General features: G+C 43.7%; 1 protein-coding gene across 1 annotated transcript in view; it reads right to left on the reverse strand.

Annotated features, from left to right (window-relative positions):
* LOC311231801 (voltage-dependent T-type calcium channel subunit alpha-1I-like) overlaps positions 1-23086 on the reverse strand; it is a gene marked incomplete at both ends in the record, with an annotated part of 367238 nt that overhangs the window by 206587 nt on the left and 137565 nt on the right. Inside the window, 5 exon segments of the mRNA XM_084318426.1 lie at positions 92-225; positions 227-274; positions 1407-1524; positions 3777-3962; positions 17544-17695. Coding sequence (XP_084174552.1) covers positions 92-225; positions 227-274; positions 1407-1524; positions 3777-3962; positions 17544-17695 — 638 coding nt within the window.

Genomic DNA, 23086 nt, shown 5'->3' on the forward strand with positions numbered 1-23086 from the left:
GAAGGTTAACCCTTTACTGTCACACAACCGACGTTGTCTGATAGTAAAGGGCTAACCTTCTGTATTGTCACAGTGAAAGGATTAAACCGACTTTCGTGTGGCAGTGAAAGCCCTTACCTCAGCCTGAAAGCCTTCAACCAAGATGGCCACCAGCAGGTTGAACAGGACGTAGTTGCCGAAGGTCATCAGAGCCACGAAGTAGAGAGCGGCTATCGGAGAGGTGGCAGGCCATGCCGTTATATAACACCGCGTTCCAGTCCTCCTGAGTCAGGATCTGAGGAACGAGCACACACACACACACACACACACACACACACACACACACACACACACACACACACACACACACACACACACACACACACACACACACACACACACACAGCCACACACACACACACACACACACACACACAGCCACACACACACACACACACACACACACACACACACACACACACACACACACACACACACACACACACACACACACACACACACACACACACACACACACACACACACACACACACACACACACACACACACACACACACACACACACACACACACACAGCCACACACACACGCGCGCGCATGCGCTCGCGCAAGCACACATTTATATATATAAACATAATTGAAGTATTATATATGAATTGCGGGAGGAAGTGTGAGGGAATAGTCCCCTCCCCCCTCAAACAATCCACCAGCCAGCCATGTTTCAACCCACCCCGGCCCCCCAAACCATGCGGGCCGACGTGATCTCTTCCTTCCCTGGAGACCGCTCCATTGGGAGGCTGGTCGTAATCTAACGGAGGCTCGTCCCCCCCTAGAGCCTACTCTAACAGTAAGAGATGAGCGCTCTTGTGAAAGGTCCCCTTTCCCTTTCCCTTCCCTCATCCGATCCCCGCTGAGCGCACCTGCCCAGGAGCGCACGGCTCCATGTGCACCTTCCCCCCCCCCCTAATCCACGTGCATCAGGCTGTTGCATCGCTGCTAATAAACTATCGATGTCTATGAAATCCATTAAACCTATCCTTTGTGTCTGTTGTCATTATGTGGGTTGAACTCGTGAAAGTGATACATATAGACAGTGTATGCACATGGGCGCATGCGTATGTGGGCGTGCGTGTGTATGAGGGGCCAATTGGGTAATTGAGAATTATTGCTCTCACATTCACTATTGAAACGCTCTTACATTCACTATTGAAACACTCTCACACTAACTATACTGAAATGCTCTCACGTATACTACTGAAACGCTCTTACATTTACTATTGAAAGGTTTAAAATGTGTATGTATACGTTTACTTTCAATAGTGAATGTAAGAGCGTTTCAGTAGTATTGGCCTAATCGGCCCTCCAGCATGCATGTGTATCTGTCCGTGCGTATGTGGGTTAGTCACCTGAAAGACAGTGACAATGGCCCAGAGAAGGGAGTCAAAGTTCTTCCTGTCCGGTACCGTGTCTCCTGCTTCCGTCCTCAGACTGAATTTACAGCCAAAGATGTGCATCCCCAGGATACTGAAACACAACACAATGTTTTAGTTTCAGTTACCCTATCACTCTATACACCATACACCAGGGGTGTAAAGTACTTGAGTAATTGTACTTTGTTACAATACTTAAGTACTGTTTTGGGGGATTTGTACTTTACTCTAGTATTATTAGGTTTGTATACTTGTACTTTTACTCAATTACATTTCAGAGAAAAAAACATTATTTGTCCTCCTTACATTTAACATGCAGACCTACAAAGTACAAAGTACAAATCTTGCAGGTCCAACCATTTTAATTAGTATATTTGTTTCTCTGGCCGAACTAACGCTAACGTTATTAAACCTGCGGCAGAACTTTATTTACAGCCAATCAAATCCCATCAATGGAAAATGAACCTTCCCATACCCATGCTGATTGGTCCTTGTGCAAGACTAGAAAGCAGGGATCTTTGATTAAACACCTGCTATCAGAAGAATAGAAGGTCAGAAAGAAAGTTTTAACTTTAACTTTTTAGTACTTAAGTACATTTAAAAGTAGAAACCTTTTGAGTTGTACTCAAGTGTGTTTTTAGCCAGATACTATGACTTTTACTTGAGTATGATTTTGAGACAGTACCCATACGTTCACTTAAGTATAATGTCTGGGTACTTTTTACACCCCTGCCATACACACACAGAAGACATGTTGGTATTCCTTTCCACCATGTTCCCACAAGTGGTCAATGGACATTGCAACTGGATTATTTACTCAACCGGACTCAACAGTAGAGTTGAAAGGTTCAATGAATGAATGAAGAGACATTTCTTAGGGAAAAGTAGAAGATCCTGCATCCGGTCTCAAGCTTGTAAATAGAAGCTGTTTTTTTATTTATTTTTATTTCATTAATTTATTTACCCAGGCAAGCAAGTAAGAACACATTCTTATATACAAAAGCAGCCTGGCCAAAAAGCAAAGGCCTTTTGAGGGAAGGTGGGGGGGGGGGGCTGTAACAACAACAAGGTTATGTACATGCATACAAGTAAGTAAAATACAAAATTACAGTAGCAATAGTATATAAGGACAATTACAATAAATAGGGGAGAGAGAAGGAAAGAGAGCGAGGTTGAACGAGAAAGGGAGAGTGAGAACCAGAGGGAGAGAGAGAGAAGAAAGGGGGAGAAGGAGGGAGGTAGGTGAGGGGGCCTAGGGGGCGGAGAGAAGAGTCTGAGGGCTATGCGTGTGATTGGGAGGCAGTCAGCAGGTGCAACAGTCGGTTATGATCTGTTGCAGATTTAGTTTAAAAGCAGCGAGCGATGTGAGGGCAGTGAGTTTATTAAAGGACAACATTCATAAATCAAAGGGATCTGATGCACCTGCGCTTCTTCTCCAGACCTTTATTCATGCAGGGGGGCATTGCTTGTGTGTATTGCACGAGTAATGATAGTTCCTCTGAAGAGATACACACATATCTATGATATATGTATCTCTTCAGAGAAACTCGAGGCTACAGTATATATATGCCCTGCCTCTCCACACCATAATACAGAATGATGTGTCTGGGCCCCTTGAGAGTAAATTGCAAAAAGCCTGAGGGAGAAAGGGAATGAAAACAGCATTGTCCACTGAAGGACACTCCAGGGCCTCTGTGCAGATGTCTCTGAATCATCTCTGGCAAGTGTCTATCTGTTGCTGGTCATTTCGCTCACAATCCGTGCTGCAAACGGGCTTCAGTGGCCCTCTGTGATTCTATGGCATCTATTATAGAGAGGATGTATAGGTCAGGACATGGATGGCATATATTGCTACATACGGTAGACAGGCATACACCTAATAATCACGATAGCCTATAGCAAACACTGTAGGTGTAATAATTATAGGCTGAATCTATCCAACTATCGGATCTGTCTACCGCAGCGGTTCTCAAACTGCGGGTCGTGGGTAGGTGACAGTGGGGTTGCGCGTTAGCAAGTAAATCACTTTTTTATTCATGTTCTGGCAACATATTTTGGCAAAATATGCCTCGTTTTATAAGTGTGTATTGATAACATTGCAATAAAATGTTCAAATAAATATCCATGATTAAGTTCAACAACGTGCGCTTTTATTTTGATATTCCTTAATTCCACGTTGAAATTACGCAATACAGTGTGGGGTGGCCCCAAAAAAATCCTAAATAAAATGGGGTCGTGGTATAAAAAAGTTTGAGAACCCCTGGTCTACCGGGATCTATCATACACTTGATTGTGGCTGTGTACACTGTACTCGTAATGTATTCTCAGGCGTGTGTCCATCCATACCTGAATATGAAGATGAAGAGCATGAGCAGCATGCAGAAGGTGGCCACGTTGTCCATGGTCTTCATCAGCACCACCAGCTGTCTCCTCAGAGCCGGCATGAAGCGGACCAGCTTCAGCACCCTCAGCAGCCGGAAGGTCCTCAGCACCGACAGACCCCCGTCCGACTGGCCCACGATCTCACACACACTGAATCCAATCAAATCAAAAGAAATGTTTTTTGAAAGGCCAGACAACACTCGCTAATGTCCCCATGGGCCGGACACGTCTTCTTTAACACTAGCACAGCCATGGAGAAAAGGCCACTAATTCCCGCCAGGAACGGGTCAGATGATAATAAGCTTATAATGAGAAACATGAGAAAAATAAACAGTGTAAACTATATAATTACCTCTGAATATAAAAATATGAGGTTTACCACAATGAAATGTAGGTTTGAGTGACATAAACACTTTTTTTTAATTGTTTTCTTAAAAAAATATATATATTATTTTTTGAAAAAAAATAAAAATGTATGGAAGAGCCACACATTGATGGGCAAAGAGCCACATGCAGCTTGTGAGCCATGGGTTGGCCACCCCTGCGCTAGACGCTCGCAAAGTGCTGTGACTTTCGATGTGGAATAACGTTCTAATTACATTTTCCTGAAGTCATTTTGAAATTTCAGAAACCGTGCCAGATAAAACGGGTACTTTTAGGAAAAGTCATTGAGTGACAGAGCTGGAGCTCGACCGAGTGACAAGGATACATTTATTGAAAATGCCTAGGGGTCATTTGACCCCTTGTCGGCTGTGCTAGTGTTAAACAAGTCAAGAAGAAACATCACAATAAATCAAGAACAAAACCAAAAACACCATGAAATGTAAAATAAATGTAAAATAAATAAATAAATGCAACACTCCCGGACGAAGGTAAGGAAAAACTAACAATAGCAATAGGAAAAAAGCACCACAGGCAATGTGGAGGGGAGAAACCTTAGAAGGGTCGTTCAAGGGGGGATCTCCCTTCTTAGATGTTAGTGATAGTATAGTGTTGCTATAAAACAGGCAAGTACTGTCACAGATAGGTATATAGTTAGTTGAGATGGGAGCGTTAGAGGTGTGGAGAGATGGAGAAGTGATAGAATACATAGGGAGAACAGAGAGGGGGGATTTGTACGATCAACGTTGTGTCTTGTTTTGATGGCCCTGTGCATTTGATCTTGTTTAGTCTGAGTAGCTTTGATGTGCATTTGATCTCCGGGTTATAATGGGGATCACACAGACAGACGCGCCATGGGACGAACATCAGCTGATCAAAGGCACAGCGACTCACCCGGGAATCAGCGCACCTTTTACAAAATCACCAAAGACAAAAAAAACTGTCCTGCCGATGACGCTTTGGCATCACGACAGCGGCCGATGCCGTCAAGGGAGCGCGTTTCAACGATAGGCGGTAGAACGTGGATGAGGCCAATAATGACAAAATGAAAAGAACAAAAACATTTCTGTACGTTCTGAAACACACTGCGATGATGGGTCAAAACGTGTACAGTATGTGTCTGTCTGTCTGTCTGTCTGTCTGTCTGTCTGTCTGTCTGTCTGTCTGTCTGTCTGTCTGTCTGTCTGTCTGTCTGTCTGTCTGTCTGTCTGTCTGTCTGTCTGTCTGTCTGTCTGTCTGTCTGTCTGTCTGTCTGTCTGTCTGTCTGTCTGTATGTATGTATGTATATGAACATTTATTTCATGTCATTATGTCAAACTTTATGTCGTGGCAACTTATCAAACACTACAGTCAATCAAGACATTCATCTCAATTAGGGCTGTCCCAGACCAAGGATTTGGATAGTCGACTAAGATTGGCCAAAATGTGCCGTTAGTCGGCTATTAGACGACTATATAAAAAAAAAATATATATATATATATATATATATATATATATATATATATATATATATATTATTTTTTCATTCCATTTGGCCTGTGGGGGGGGCTTAATGTCTGAAGGAGTCGACTGAAGGCTTCTTGTCCTCTGCAAAAGCATGCAATTGGTCCACTGATGGATACATCTTGACATTTGTCTAGTCTAGTGTGTTATCCTCTTTCAGTCCCTCTGTGCCTGTTTTCTTAGGCAGTTAGCCTCTGGTATGGGTTCCATTAGCGTTAGCCACGCTTCTATGCCTCTTTTCTTTTGGAAAGAATGATAAACATTTTAATAATTTTTTTGTATTCGACTAAGAGGTTGGCAGTCGACTACGGCTCCTTTCGACCGATTAGTCGACTATTTGACTAATAGGGGTCAGCCCTAATCTCAATGAAACTGAGACTATTTGTATCCCACGTTTATCGGGGGCGGAGGCCCCGCCTACAGGCTGGCTGGCTGGCTGACTCCCTATTGTTGAAACATGCATGCATATCGTGGGGAATATAGATAGAGAGAGATGGAGGGAGAGAGGGAGAGGGAGCACAACAGAGAGAAACAGAAAAAGAGAGAGAGAGAGCGCATGTCCCAAAGTTGCCCAGGTGTCAGCTGCCAGATGTACACTGACGATACCGTCATCTATGTGTCTGCTAAAATAGCTAGGATGGCAACTGAGCACCTGACCCAGGTGTTACATAACATCTCCGACTGGCTTGTGTCGTCTCATCTGACCTTGAATGTCAAGAAATCTGTGTATCTCCAAACGCAAAAGGCCTATAAATGATTTGTTTGAGGTGCAAATAAAAAATGAAATAATTGCCGAAGTGAATGAGGTCAGGTACCTAGGAATCATATTAGACAAGAACCAAACATTTGATGAACAGGTACATTATGTAAGAAGGTCAAGCCTAATTTAAACTGTTTTCGTTTTATTAGAAGGGATCTGTCAACTAACGCTGCTCAACTTTATATCGCTGCTGGCGGGACAAAACCTCGTAACCCAATTTTTATTTTTATTTATTTTTATCAACTCAGTAGATCATCCTCCATGTGTGTGTGGTTTTACAAAGTCTACACAATGGGAAAGCATTACACCAATCATCTGTCTAAACCTCGTAACTCTATTCGCCCTCAAATCTGTGTTGAAAAGTTGGGTTTTTGGAGTTACAAGGTTTTGTCCTGCCAGCAGCGATATGCACGCTATGATTCTTTCCCACTTGTCTTATTGTATCACATCATGGTCACAAACCTCACAAACCATACTAAAACCCATAACTATAATATACAAACAGGCTATAAAAAGCATGGACCGTAAACCAACGCCATGGCATCACTGCAGTGTTTTGAGTAAGCACAATCTTTTCACGTTAGACAATTTAGTAATTTTCTGTAATATTAGACTCCTTTTTAAATGTTTGCACAATCATGTATCATCATTATTTTCTGGACTGGTGGTTAGACGTTGGAGCTCTAGTAGAGCAAACACATGAGCTTCCAATAATGGTGACTGTACTGTTCCCATGTGCAAGAGTTCGTTTGGACAGTCCAATGCCAACGTCTTCAGCAGAGGACTCAAGGTATGGCTGAAATCAAAGCAGCAGTGTTCAAATAATATGTAGACGCAGACTGAATTTGTGGTTTTGATCATGGACTCTTGCTCTGGAAAATATTTGTTCTGATTTGTGATTTTAATTCTGTATTTTACTGTTAATTTTGTTGTATCCTTTGGAAAAACCTCAATGGACTAGTGTTGGAAACTAGCACTTGTGCTATAAACACGCAAAACCACGCATCTGGTCTGTCCACTGTGGCTGGCCCAATGTAGCTGTGGTGTCCATTTTGAATAAACGTCATTCATTCATTCATTCATTCACTTGTGGCTGGTGACGTTGTCTGCACAAAATCAAATCCAATGAAAATAAAAGTAAAAGCTGCACTGCTGTGGGCCGCTCCAGGGTGAGTTTAAATGTTCTGGGCCAGCTTAGTATAAGTCCCTGTGGGCAAACAAGAATGATCCGGAAGAAAGGGCTAACCTTCTGTAGTGTGGTAGTGAAAGGGTTAACCTTCTGTAGTGTGGTAGTGAAAGGTTAATCTTCTGTAGTGTGGTAGTGGAAGGGTTAACCTTCTGTAGTGTGGTAGTGAAAGGTTAATCTTCTGTAGTGTGGTAGTGAAAGGGTTAACCTTATGTAGTGTGGTAGTGAAAGGTTAACCTTCTGTAGTGTGGTAGTGAAAGGGTTAACCTTCTGTAATGTGGTAGTGAAAGGGTTAACCTTCTGTATTGTGGTAGTGAAAGGGTTAACCTTCTGTATTGTCACAGTGAAAAGTTAATCTTATGTAGTGTGGTAGTGAAAGGGTTAACCTTCTGTATTGTGGTAGTGAAAGGTTAACCTTCTGTAGTGTGGTGAAAGGGTTAACCGTGTGTAGTGTGGTAGTGAAAGGTTAACCTTCTGTAGTGTGGTGAAAGGGTTAACCGTGTGTAGTGTGGTAGTGAAAGGTTAACCTTCTGTAGTGTGGTGAAAGGGTTAACCGTGTGTAGTGTGGTAGTGAATGGGTTATGGTGCTTTTATGGCATATAAAGCTGTCAGTTCCCTCTGACATTTTCACAGCAAGTCTCATCTCTGCTCGTTACCATTGGCTGTCACACACACATGACTCTGGAGCAGTGCACAGAAACACACACACATGACTCTGGAGCAGTGCACACACACACACACACACACACACACACACACACACACACACACACACACACACACACACACACACACACATGACTCAGGAGCAGCGCAAACACACACACACACATGACTCAGGAGCAGCGCACACACACACACACACACACACACACATGACTCAGGACCCGGACACACACACACGACTCAGGAGCAGCACACACACACACACACACACACACACACACACACACACACACACACACACACACACACACACACACACACACACACACACACACACACACACACACACACACACACACACACACACACACACACACACACACACACACACACACACACACACACACACACACACACACACACACATGAATCTGGAGGGAGCAGCGCACACACACACACACACACACACACACACACACACACACACACACACACACACACACACACACACACACACACACACACACACACACACACACACACACACACACACACACACACACACACACACACACACACACGACTCAGGAGCCGGACACACACACACACACACATGACTCAGAGAAGAGTTTTCAAGGGGCAATGACCATAGGCGGCGCGTATATAAGGCCAGGGGAGGCTATGCCGACCCAGTCTGCGCATTATTATAGGCAGCCTAGGCTACGATATTGTGTGCGTGTGGGCTGCTGCAGCCCGGTGGTGACAATACGCAAGGGTCGGCCAACCAAGGTGTCAATGGCAGTAGGTGTGGTGGCCGTTTAACATTCCAGACTGCGGGCAGTAACCAATCACGCCGCATCACCAAACTAACCGATGCCAGTCTGGTCTTCAAAATGCTCCATGGTCTAGCCCCACCCCCACTTTCCGATTGTTCACCTCCAGGTTCGCGTGTAGTCTTTTACCAACAAACTTGCAGTTCCGCGTTCGGGTTCAGAACTGTTGTACCGGGTGGCGTCTATTCGCATCCTAACACTAATTTCCATTAAGGACAAGTACATTTAGCAAATCAGCCCTCTCCGTGAGAGCTGCCAAGACCTGGAACTCAATTCCAAGTTACATGCCGCCTGGGCATAACACTGGATCACCTGAGGCCAAGGGCTTGCTCTACGAGGGCATGATGAGACTGAGTCAGAGTTAATCAAACCGTGGAAACTTTTTAGAGCTACTATGTACATTGTTTTCAAAGCATGATGAGATCCAAATTATGGAAAACGTTTCCTTCATTGCCGTCGGCACCGCAACTTGTGAACGGCCTTTCCCAATGAGTCGCATCCGAAACGTTTGCTGCATTAAGGTAAGACAATGGTTAATCATATTGGATGTCTTCATTTGAACAATTAATTTGCACTATATGAAATGAGTGGGACTCGCTGTAGTAGCCTAGATGTGGGTGTGACATCAGAACCTGGACAGCACCGTTTGCGTGCAAGCAAAAAAGAAAAAGGGAAAATGGTGCGCGATGCGCGCGAGTCTCATCCGATCTATAGCCTACCCTAATGTCCAGCTCACCCGCCGCCTATGGCAATGACGCTGTATGCGGTGAGGTGCTGAACTGGACAGTGGAGAGGTGCTGAACTGGAGAGGTGCTGAACTGGACACTGGAGAGGTGCTGAACTGGACACTGGAGAGGTGCTGAACTGGACAGTGGAGAGGTGCTGAACTGGACACTGGGAAGGTGCTGATCTGGACACTGGAGAGGTGCTGAACTGGACAGTGGAGAGGTGCTGAACTGGACAGTGGATGTGTTGAACTGGACAGTGGAGAGGTGCTGAACTGGACAGTGGAGAGGTGCTGAACTGGACAGTGGAGAGGTGCTGAACTGGACAGTGGAGAGGTGCTGAACTGGACAGTGGGGAGGTGCTGAACTGGACAATGGAGAGGTGCTGAACTGGACAGTGGAGAGGTGCTGAACTGGACAGTGGAGAGGTGCTGCACTGGACAGTGGAGAGGTGCTGAACTGGACAGTGGGGAGGTGCTGAACTGGACAATGGAGAGGTGCTGAACTGGACATTGGAGAGGTGCTGAACTGGACAGTGGAGAGGTGCTGAACTGGACAGTGGAGAGGTGCTGAACTGGACAGTGGAAAGGTGCTGAACTGGACAGTGGAGAGGTGCTGAACTGGACAGTGGAGAGGTGCTGAACTGGACAGTGGAGAGGTTCTGAACTGGACAGTGGAGAGGTGCTGAACTGGACAGTGGAGAGGTGCTGAACTGGACAGTGGAGAGGTGCTGAACTGGACAGTGGAGGTGCTGAACTGGACAGTGGAGAGGTGCTGAACTGGACAGTGGAGGTGCTGAACTGGACAGTGGAGAGGTGCTGAACTGGACAGTGGAGAGGTGCTGAACTGGACAGTGGATGTGCTGAACTGGACAGTGGATGTGCTGAACTGGACAGTGGAGAGGTGCTGAACTGGACAGTGGAGAGCGCTGAACTGCAAAGTCTCATTTCTCTCTCTCAAACATTTACTGATCTATCTAACGGAGAACGCTCCTCATTTATTTTAATTAGGAAAATGTATTCACGTATCATAGAATTGTTGTGCATTTTACTCTACGTTTGGGAAAGGCTGCTTTAGGGGGAATAATTTGTTTGTTTGTTTGTTTGTTTATTTACACATATAAATCAATTACATATATAATACAATATAATCCACAAGGGATGTGTAGGAGAATTGCCTAAAAACCCTCAAGGGGCTTGCATGTGGCATTCACCAGGAAGCAAAATTACATTATATCAAGATAAAATATAAAATCCCCCCCCCCCCCCCCCCAAACAAACAAACACACACAAGCAGGCCTACATAGACACCGAAGCAGGCACCCATGCCATACGATTTCTGGTAGAGAAAACAATTAATGACAGGAAGAATATATAATAAAACGAAAATGCAATAACAAAATACAACAAGCCATCAGACCACAGTCTGTAAAGGAAGTCCATATGGGAAGTATTGGTGATCTAGGAGATGAGATTTCAGTGCTCTTTTGAATTTCAGAAAAGAAAATTCCAAAATATGTGGAGGCAAAGAGTTCCACAACTTTGACCCTCGGTAGAGCAAACAAAACTGAGATTGGGAAGTGCGGGAAAAGGGTGGTCTAAGCAAACAGGAACTATGTGTGGGGTAATTATGAATTTGGTGATTGTGGGCAAACATGTCATGAAAAAAAGGGGGAAGGGCTCTGTTTAAAGAACTATGCACAAATAAACCAGTCTGAAGATGATTCACTTGATAAACACTGAGTATACCTAACTTATGGAATAGAGGCTGAGAAGAATGACTTTGTTGAACACAGCTGATTATTTTTAGAGCTTGTTTCTGCAGACGGTATATGGGCTCAAGTTTGGTCTGATGAGTACTACCCCAAACTAAATTACAGTAATTGATATATGGGTAAACCATAGAGTAATATAACATTGTGGCAACCTCGGTGCTCAGCAAGTGACGTGTTTTTCCAAGAATACAATGTGGCTCGATGAGAAATGTACATTTAAATTCCATGTGGACAACGTTGCCTCCAAGTTGCAACAGAAAATTGGCTTCCTATACAGAAACAGAACCAGCTTTCCTTTGATTAGTAGGAAGAGAGTTGTCGAAGCAGTTTTCAGTCCTGGACTATGGTGATGTAATTTATAGGCATGCTGTGGCCTTAACCCTTAAATCCCTGGACTATTACTCTGCCCTCTCATCACTAATGACAGATACGACGAGGATACGACGAGATACGATATCACTGTGTCCTTGGTTGGTTGGTCCTCACTGATGGAGAGGCGCAACAAACACTGGTATTTGTTAATTTGTAAGGCCCTTATTGGTAAGTTACCTCCTTATACTTCATCATTATTGGGATGGAATTTTGGTACCTATGGAACCCGTTCAGGTGACTGGCTGGTCCTTAGGGTCCCTCGAGTTTGCTCGGAACAGGGTAAATCTGCATTTTGATATGATGCCCCTCTAGCTCATGGTATGAACTCCAACAGTCATTAAAGCTTGAGATTCTCTCCTCTGTTGCAGAGTTTAAAACCTTGATCTCCAACCTTTGTCAATCAAGTTGTATGTGTTTTAATAAAAGATTGTATTCCTTGCTTTTTGCTTCCTCTTGTTGTCTTATTGTTATGATTTCATATGCTGTGTGATTTTATATGCTTTTATTTTTGTTAATTTCACAGTGACTGTAAATTAGGAAACCTCAGTTGCCTTTCGAGTATAAATAAATGTAGCTGATGCTTTTATCCAAAGACAGCAGGAAAGGTACAACTCTATCAGCTGAGTAACAATGTTCATCAAAGTGTTGAGTGCTACAGTGTAGGTAGGTACATGACAGTAAGGTTAGTTAGGGTTAGAGTTATTTAAAAAGAAATATTGCAGATAATGATTGAAGAAGTGCGTCTTTAGTCAACAGCGAAATATTGGACGGGTTTTGGCTGTTAAATGAATTCAATGAAATACTGTGGTCTGTTTACCTACCAGAAGCGTTCAGACCCTGGTCTGTTTTCCTACCAGGACCGATACCCTGGTCTGTTTTCCTACCAGGACCGATACCCTGGTCTGTTTATCTACCAGGACCAATACCCTGGTCTGTTTTCCTACCAGGACCGATACCCTGGTCTGTTTATCTACCAGGGCCGATACCCTGGTCTGTTTATCTACCAGGACCAATACCCTGGTCTGTTTACCTACCAGCAGCGCTCATACCCTGGTCTGTTTTCCTACCAGCAGCGTTCATACCGTGGTCTGTGTAGCTACCAGGACCGTTCTTACCCTGGTCTGTTTTCCTAACTCTGGGTACCCGGTGTCGACGTGTGAAAGTGTGAATAACATCAAACTAATGCTTGTGGGATGCCACTAGGGGGCAGAGCAGCTAGGTGTGAGCGAATAATCAGTGAATGAATGAGTTAGTCAGTTAGTGACATTGCCAGTCATAGAGGTGTTTAGGCATCTAAAAATACAGTTTTTCCTATGATGACATTGAATGTGTTCATAAAATGTTATCTGTGTTTTGCTTATATTGTACCCGATGATGACTAATGTGTTAATACTTATCCGCCTGGGTACCGCCGGGGGGCCGCCATGCACGTCTCAGCACATTTGCCCTCGACTGTCAGCTTCAGGCTGTGTTATTGCCGATCAACCTACACATCGTTTGAGAGCTAAAATGGCCGCCGTTTGACGGACACCCAACGCAACCTATTACGTGCTTCCAATCTCGGGTTATAAGACCAAATGTCCGGTCCGGTTTCGCCTCCCGGTCAACGGACCAGTCTGCTCTGATGGTGAAAATAATTGACTGTTTTTGTAGCCAATGAAATTCTGGAGCTGATGGTATCTTATACGAGGGATGTTTACTGCGATAAACGGAGAGTGGAACAAGAAGAAAGGAGAATTACTCACTTGCATGTTGCACAACGTGAAATGTATTGGACCGGATGGCCATTTTGGATAAGTTGTTGAAGTCAGAGGTTCTGTGTAGGATTGTTAGTAACTGTCTAACTGCATATATAACTGTTTCCACTAGTAACTGTCTAACTGCATATATAACTGTTTCCACTAGAGGGCGCTCTAGGCGGAGCCACTCAGGAACACCGCCAGGTGGCGAGTATAAATAGAGATGTCTCCTCCCATTCTTTCTCTTTCCCCCCCAGCCTCTCAGTGAGAGGAGAACTATAGAACTGCTGCTCTGCCATGTGAATAAATAAACCACACCAAAGATAGAAACCATGCATCTTGACCACATTATTGTCGCCCTATAGCCGGATTCTGTCAACATAAGTGTTACCGATACAAACATTAGAAAAACATGTGTAAAATACAAATTTACCATGGTACTGTACCAGATAAGACTTCAGGCTATGGACCCATTGTGTTTTCCAGCTCATACCTATCAGCTGGAACTATTTTGCAGGCATCTGTTTGCAAACTAATTCAGACGTAAGTATAAAAAAAAAAAAAAAAAAAAAACTCTGTGTGTTCAAACCTCTGTAACCAATTACATTAGCATTCAGAGTGATGTGAGTGATGTGTGAATGATGCTGTTGTGGAAGAAAATTCTGAATGTTTCCTTTCAAAAGAGACCAGACTCATGCATGTGCTATAAGTTGTTCAATAATAGTATATTATTATCAGTGTTGTGCTAGTTACTGAAAAATAGTAACTCAGTTACTTTACTAGTTACTTCATTTCAAAGTAACTTCGTTACTGTACTAGTTACTTACACCCAAAAGTAATGAGTTACTGTGAAAAGTAACTATTTAGTTATTTAAAAAAAAAGATAAAAAAAAAAAGATTGCTCCCGAGTCCCATGCCCTATAGTACTCAAAATCGGTTGATCAACTTGACAGTTTCCATTCACATCACCGAACTCTGCTAAGCAATGTGGTCTAGATACAAACACAAATCTGACACAAACAAATGTTGTCCCGAGTCATCTAATAAGAAGTGCGCCTGTTGAAGGAACAGCCTTGATGTCGCCGGAGCGTTTCATTATAACCATTATAATTCAAGGGTACTACGACTATGCTTACCAAAGCACCTCAAAGGCGCTTAAAACAAAATTACAAACATCACAAAACAAACTGGTCAGACTACTACTTGACCTGAACCCCAGAACCCACCTCACCCCTGCCCACTTTGACAACCTAGGATGGCTTAGAGTAGACGACAGAGTACAGCAACTTGCAATGGGCCTGGTCTACAAGATACACTATACGACCGGGGTACCCATGTACATGTCAAAATACTTCCCAAAGGTCAGTGAATACCACAACCACTACACCAGAGGAAGCTCAACAAATCATGTAAAACCCAGATTCGGCTCAAACAAGGGACTAACGTTTCGCAATTATGCCACAACAATGTGGAACGCCCTACCCAAAGCTGTAAAGGAATGTGAATCACTATATACAATATGTATATACTCTGTCAGGATCTAGGGGTAACAGTACTGTATATTTGAATACCGTTTATGTCACAAATGTATCAGTACTAAATACCTATATGTCCCTATGCCATAAATGTCATGTATGTTGTGTATGTCAAATGTCTATATGAATTGAAAATGGGGGACCCTGATGGAAACAAGACAAACGTCTTTCTCAATAACAATTGTATGTATTGAGCCGTACTGTATTGTACCCATTCTGCAATCTGTTAAATAAAGTTTTCATTCATTCATTCATTCACCATCTTGCAAGTTGCAACGTTGTTTAAGATATCAATCAAAGCATTGCAACGTTAGAATAGTTAGGATATCAATTGTACAGTCAAAATCCGTTGATCAACTTGAGTTTCAGTGAACACATTGCACTGACTCACCAAAGTCTGCGGTGGTTGAGATGTAGTAACGTTACGTTAGTCCAGTTGACTCCAGCAGCGCCTCAAACATGTTCTTTATCTCGTTTCCATGTTGTATATTAATTATCTCTCCAAGTAGTTGCTAAATGGTTTGTTAGTTTGTTACTGCGTTCTTTTTATGTCGATTCATAGCGAGCGTTTGTTTTGTTTACAATAGAGAGGGTCTATTTCTTTCCGTAGCCGCATTTCTTGCGCACTTCTGATTGGCCAGTGGCCAGACTCGCCTTGTATCATTCTACGCGGGTGGGGATGAGGATAATAATAATAATCACTACCGCTCGCTATCAATCTACGCCGTATATAACGCAAATAACGCAGTGACGAACCATTCAGTAACGTAAGTAGCGTTACTGAATTTCAAAAGTAATGCGTTAGAGTACTAGTTGCGGCAAAAAGTAACTTCGTTTCTGTAACGCGTTACTTTGTAACGCGTTAGTCCCAACACTGATTATTATACTATAATTGTGAGGATTCGCCTGTTCCCTGAACTTTTCCCTGTCTACTCTCCCTCACCAGCCCCCACCCTTGCGATGATTTACTCTCCTCTACTCTTCACCAGCCCCCACCCTTGGACTACCTTCACGCAGCTGTCATAGTTTATGATTAGCGCCCCAGAGGGCTTTATATACCTGGACCTCCCTTCCAGTCCTGGTCGGGTCGTTCTGTATCTGTGTTCACTCTGTGTTCATGGAGTTCTGTACGTTACCATCCTGTACGTTACCATCACCTGCCGCGTCTCCAGCGTGAGACGACGTGCCAGCCATCACCACCTGTCGCCGTTTGCCTGGAGTGGGACACCGTCTTCGCTCTCTAATTCTCTACGTGAGGTTTTCCAGTGTTCCCACTCCAGACGTCAAGCCGGCGCGTCATCGCTCCCTATTTTCCACGGGAGGATGGCATCTCTTCGCCCCGGTCCCCTGGGACCCCTGTGTTCTGCGCTGCCCGTCTGCAGCATCCGAGGAGGATCTCCGTGCCAAGCCTGGAGTGGTGTTCCCACTCCAGACGTCAAGACGGCGCGCATCGCTCCCTATTTCCACGGGAGGATGGCGTCTCTTCGCCCCGGTCCCCTGGGACCCCCTGTGTTCTGCGCTGCCCGTCTGCAGCATCCGAGGAGGAGGAGGAGGATTCCGTTAAGAGCAGCAGAGCCCTACTCTGTGTAGGGACGAAGAGGATCTCCGTGCCAGGCCTCCGCTGTCGGGCCCCTGTCCCCGTGCCAGGCCTCCGCCGTCAGGCCCCTGTCCCCGTGCCAGGCCTCCGCCGTCGGGCCCCTGTCCCCTTGCCAGGCCTCCGCCGTCGGGCCCCTGTCCCCGTGCCCGGCCTCCGCCGTCGGAACCCTGTCCTCATCCCTGTAAGCAGCTCTGGCCCTCGCCCTGTCCAAGGCCTTAACCCTGTTCTCTGTCCCTGTCTCCAGCCCGCCTCTCCGGGCCTCTGTCCCTGTCCCCCTCTCCAGTGCCCCTGGTCCTGGCCCTGACACTTAGCCCTGGCCCTTAGCCCTGGCCCTTAGCCTTAGTCCCTTAGCCTGTTCGCCTCTTAAAGGCACAGTGCCGCATTTTCCATATTTCCTTGACTCTAGTGTTTTTGTGTTCTCCCTTAAAGGGATTGTGCCGCTTTTTGTTCTATAATAAATATTTGCCCTGTTTTGGCTTACTCTCATACCTGTCTTGTGTTGTGCGATTGGGGTCGGTTACAAACCATAACAATAATAATAGTGACCAATTTACTTTGGGTATGCAATCGACAGGCGTGTTGTGCAAAATGTGCCCGGGTGGATAAGAGGTTAACGGCATTCCAAAGCCACTCCCACACCGTTTCATTGGTCTGTTGTACCTTATGATGACGATGACGCCATCAAACACGTTGTAGGGGTTTCTCAGGTAGTGGAACGAGCCGAATGCTGTCAGCTTCAGGATCATCTCCAGGGAAAACATACTGGTGAAGACAATGTTACAGATCTCCAGCACGTTGGTTAGCTCTTCAGGCTGGGAGAGAGAGAGGAGCAGAGGAGAAGAGAGGATTCACATTCAGATTCACATTCACATTCAGATTCCTTTATTAAGCCATATGTGTAACCACATTGGTAATTGTCTCAGCATTACAGAGTATGTATTTTTCCATACATTTTCTTTTCACATAACAGTAACAGACACGGGGCAAAGACAGTGCTAGTGTAGGATTCATCATTTGAATAAATATATAAAGTGTATAAAGTGTAAAGTGCAGTGCAGAGTTCCCGGTCAGTCCCAGTGCAGTATTTTTGCCAGTGTCATTGTTATTGTTATTGTGCCAGTGAGAGCAGAAGAGGAGAGTAGAGGAGAGATGTGAAGAGAAGAGAGAGGAAGGAAAGAGAGTAGAGGAGAGGGATAGAGCAGAGAGAGGGGAGAAGAAGAGAAGAAAAATAGAATTGGATAAACATAGAAACATACATTGGGCCTCATTCATGAAGCAATATAAGGAGATGGTTGGCATGTCTGTATGCAAATTAATTGAGCGCGAACGCAGATTTCAGTTTAAGAATGAGCGGGATTCATCATGCAAGACACCTGGGTAAGCACAGATTTGGACGTTAAGAAAGCCTTGATGAATGTGATGGTGGCTTTTCTTATTGTTCTCTTAACACTTTCAGTGCCCATCACGTCATATGACCTTTTATCAGCCCAATGCCTGAATGCCCACGACGTGTATTAGCATTTTATTTTTTTATTAGCGATCTGATTTCATATTTCATCAACCGAGTCTCCCGTTGGTACAGCAGCTCCTCCAGCAGCTCAGAATGGAAAAAAGCGCCCCCTATCGTCTATCCCTGAGTAACTGCATGTCAGTCGCTTAGACTGACCTGGGATCAGTCTATATGTAGAGGCGGAGCCAGCTGGCTCCCTGAGCTGGCAAGCTGTCTGCTCAACATGGAAGTCATCGTGGGACGGGAATCAGCCTGGAATATATATTCACAGTAGCCAATCGATAGTAGACAGTAGTGATCGATTTTTGGAATGGCGATCAGGAATTGGAATGATCTTTTTAGAGAACATCTGATCTGAGGTAAGGAATCTATTTTACCAGTCTTGGGATAATCAGAGTTGTATTCGCTGAGATATCAACGTGTCCCCTATGTGTGTGTGTGTGTGTGTGTGTGTGCGCGATCGCGATCTGAGGAACTCAGATAATCGATTTTCAGCTTGCGGCCCCAGCGTGCATACGTACACTATCGATAATCTAGCATTTATTTGAAAACGATTAATAAATAGGCCGAAAAATTACAATGCTTTTGTGTATTCTAGAATATTCCAGTAAACGTCTTTTATCATGGAATCTTTTTATTTTCCTTGAAAACTAGGGCTTTTCAAAATGCTATAAAACGAAAATGAACCGATAAAAAAACAATCCGCTTCGACAATGTTGACTGGAAAACGAGTCATTGATAAGCGACGGCAGATTAGACACATAGCCATAATTTAAAACATAGATTAGGCGTTATTAACGCTAACATTGAAGTGGATGGTGGGCATCCAAGCACTAAATTGTGCGCCCCCTGCTGGCACTGAAAGTGTTAACAGACTGGTAAGCAAGAATATAAGAAAAATAATAAGAGAGTATTGTTGAATGAGGCCCATTGTGTCTGTGTGATCATACTGGTTGTCTGTGAGAACGTGCTGTCTGTGAGAATGTGCTACAGTACATTGATATTACACTGTTGAGAATTAAATAAAGAGGAAATCTACACGCCAGCAGGGCTTTGCGGGTGTGCATTTGTTTACCTGGGCCCAGGAGTTCAAAACGTTTAATCCCTATATCTGATTGGATCAGATTTGTATTTTGGGGATTTGAAAACCAAAAAACACGATTGGGATCACTTTGATATCCGATCAGATCAGGACATAAAATCCAAGCTTTAATCTGGATCAAATCTTCAAAACGGGTAGTTCAAACCGACAATACAGGATTGGGATCAGTTTGATCCCAAAAAACTGGATTATCTTGATCCCACCAGAGGGGTGGATTTCCAGTGGATTACCAGAGCAAAATGTACTATACAATTTATTAAAAAATATGTTTCAATATAAATAAGATGGCAAAGTTTGTTAACTGAAATAATTACTATTTGTAGCCTTCATGGCAAATCAATTAAATGTAAACATTTTTGGTCACATTTGTGTTGGCCTATTTTGTTTTCAACCAAATGTTGATGACACAAATGTTTATGTTCATAAAAGTATCACAACAATGATTGTCAATCACAAATGTAATTTAGATTAAAGAAAAAATATCTTCAACAAAAAAAAAGTCCATCATCTGTCATCACCTTCAGCAAACTGAAACTTAGAATTAAATTATTCAAAGGACAAGCCTGGATGATCAGCTGCCTTTGAATGAATGTTTTTTTGTTGTTACCCTAGGTATTTTATTTTTTCAATCTCCACGGATCAATTGGCCAAATCGAAAAGTTGGAAAGGGCAAGGAGTGGCACAGTGGCATGTACACACACACGCACGCACGCACACACACACACACACACACACACACACACACACACACACACACACACACACACACACACACACACACACACACACACACACACACACACACACACACACACACACACACACACACACACACACACACACACACACACACACACACACACACACACACACACACACACACACACACACACACACACATTGGCATTGATCCCAAAGAATGTTATACACACGGTGAGACTGTCGTAAGATCTTAAGGCCCTAAACTGCAGAACAGAGCAGCTGCTCCCAGAAGGTTGTAAACAGTGTATATATTTTATCTTCAATCAGTGTGTGTTGTGTTTGAGGACGCAGTGCGGTAAACAAGGCACTAGATACGCTGGTCCCATGACGGGGAAGCGGAGACGGTGGCCGGCGCAGTATTTGTCTCTTCAAAGTGAATGTAAATTAGCCTGCAGCGACTGAGTGTCTGCTTCTTCTAACACCTGTGTTCTTTGGAGGGCACAGCCAAATGAGGTTGTGTTTTGGTGCCTTTCATAGTAGGCCTACCTAGTTTCATAGTGGCATTTCATGTCACCAAAGCTGTAAGAATGTTTCCCGAATCAAACATAACTTACAATCATCTCCACCCTTATTTATACAGTACTTTTGATTATATGATGGCTGAGTAAATGACAGCTGTTGTTGTGTGTGTGTGTGTGTGTGTGTGTGTGTGTGTGTGTGTGTGTGTGTGTGTGTGTGTGTGTGTGTGTGTGTGTGTGTGTGTGTGTGTGTGTGTGTGTGTGTGTGTGTGTGTGTGTGTGTGTGTGTGTGTGTGTGTGTGTGTGTGTGTGTGTGTGTGTTTGTGTGTATATGCTCAGTGCAAACTTTAAGCAAGCACTAACAAGTGTTTATCAGTGTGAGCACACCAGTTAATGATGCATGCATGCCCACCAACTGTGGTAATGATGCAAAGGCAAATCACTGTTCACAGATCAGCCAAATGCTCCCGCCAGCCCTACTGGGACCTATTACGACCATCTCATTACTGCAGATCTGAGACTAGATTTGTTTTTCGTCTTTTTTGTCTTGTTGATGTCACACACGGACCTCGGGGAAAACTTGACATGTCGGAAGAAAGTGAAGATGGAAACACGTTTTTACAGTATATGTATTTAAGCATTACATCACGCGCAGGAGTGGATTGTGAAAATTAGACCATGCCTAGGGGTGGTCGTTAGACCCCCCTAGGCATGGTCTAATTTTCACAATCCACGACTACAAGTGGTGTAATGCTTTTATACAACTGGCACATTCATCCAACCTTATTACTATACAATAAACACACATTAATTGAAGATTTATTAAAAACCATCCGCCAGAAAAAGTAGTTCCCAAAAAAGAAAAAAAGAGATGTTGCCTCCATGTGGAAGCAGCTCGGAAGTGCATCCAACTGTTCTCAGTAGGACATCCAACAAACTAACACATCCAACTGTCTCTCAACTAAGACATCCAACAAACTAACACATCCAACTGTCTTTCAACTAAGACATCCAACAAACTAACACATCCAACTGTCTTTCAACTAAGACATCCAATAAACTAACACATCCAACTGTCTTTCAACTAAGACATTCAACAAACTAACACATCCAACTGTCTTTCACCTAGACATCCAACAAACTAACACATCCAACTTTTATTTAGTTTTCTATAGAACTTCATTCTTAGATGCTTCTATAGAAAGTAGGTAAAACAAATTAAAAAAAAGTTTCCGCCCTATAGGGGAAAAAAAGTTTTCTTCGCCCTATTTTATTTTATTTGTTTTAAACCTACTTTCTATAGAAGCAGATTGAAAAGTAGGTACAAAATAAAATATTGCAATTAATCAATCAATCAATCAATTTGCGTGATTTTTATTTTGTTCCACAATGACTCATGACCGATCAATTACATCATCCAACATTGTTTAAGCAACTAAGACATTCGCCGTGACAGAATCGTTTTCCATTTAGTCGTTATGACGCTATCAACATATCCATTCAGTCCACCCTCACTTAAAACAGCGCACCTCCCAGTTGTTTCTATAGAAAAAAAAAAAAGAAAAAAAAATTGCAATTAATCAATCAATCAATCAATTCGTGCGATTTTAATTTAGTTCCACAATGACTCATGACCCATCAATTACATCATCCATCATTGTTTAAGCAACTAAGACATTCGCCGTGACAGAATCGTTTTCCATTTAGTCGTTATGACGCTATCAACATATCCATTTGTAAAGATTATTGTCCGCCATCTTGTTTTTTCCTACAAAGTCGCACGGCGGAGTGATAGTAATTCGGTTGTGGGCGGGTCCTGGGACCAAGACTGTGGGATTATGAAAAATAAATATGTGTAAATTGACTGTTTCAGCCAATCAGAATCGAGAAATTTGCATGCCGTTGTATAAGTTGATGTAAACTGCTGTCACTCACTATACACTTTGGAGAATTGGAGATAACCTTTTGTTGTCTGATTACTTCACTATTGCTCAGTGGTGGTGGTAGTGTTGATGTTGGTGGTAGTGGTAGAGATGATGGTAGTGGTAGTGGTGGTGGTGTTGGTGGTGGTAGTGATGGTAATGGTGGTGGTGGTGGTGGTGGTGGTAGTGATGGTGGTGGTGGTGGTAGTGATGGTAGTGGTGGTAGTGGTGGTGGTGGTGGTGGTGGTGGTGGTGGTGGTAGTGATGGTAGTGGTGGTAGTAGTGATGGTAGTGGTGGTGGTGGTGGTAGTGGTGGTAGTGGTGGTTGTAGTGATGGTAGTGGTGGTGGTGGTGGTGATGGTGGTGGTAGTGATGGTAGTGGTGGTGGTAGTGATGGTAGTGGTGGTGGTGGTGGTAGTGATGGTAGTGGTGGTGGTAGTGGTGGTTGT

This window comes from Notolepis coatsorum (assembly GCF_963971535.1).
Source record: "Notolepis coatsorum genome assembly, chromosome: 7".
Lineage (NCBI taxonomy): Eukaryota > Metazoa > Chordata > Actinopteri > Aulopiformes > Paralepididae > Notolepis > Notolepis coatsorum.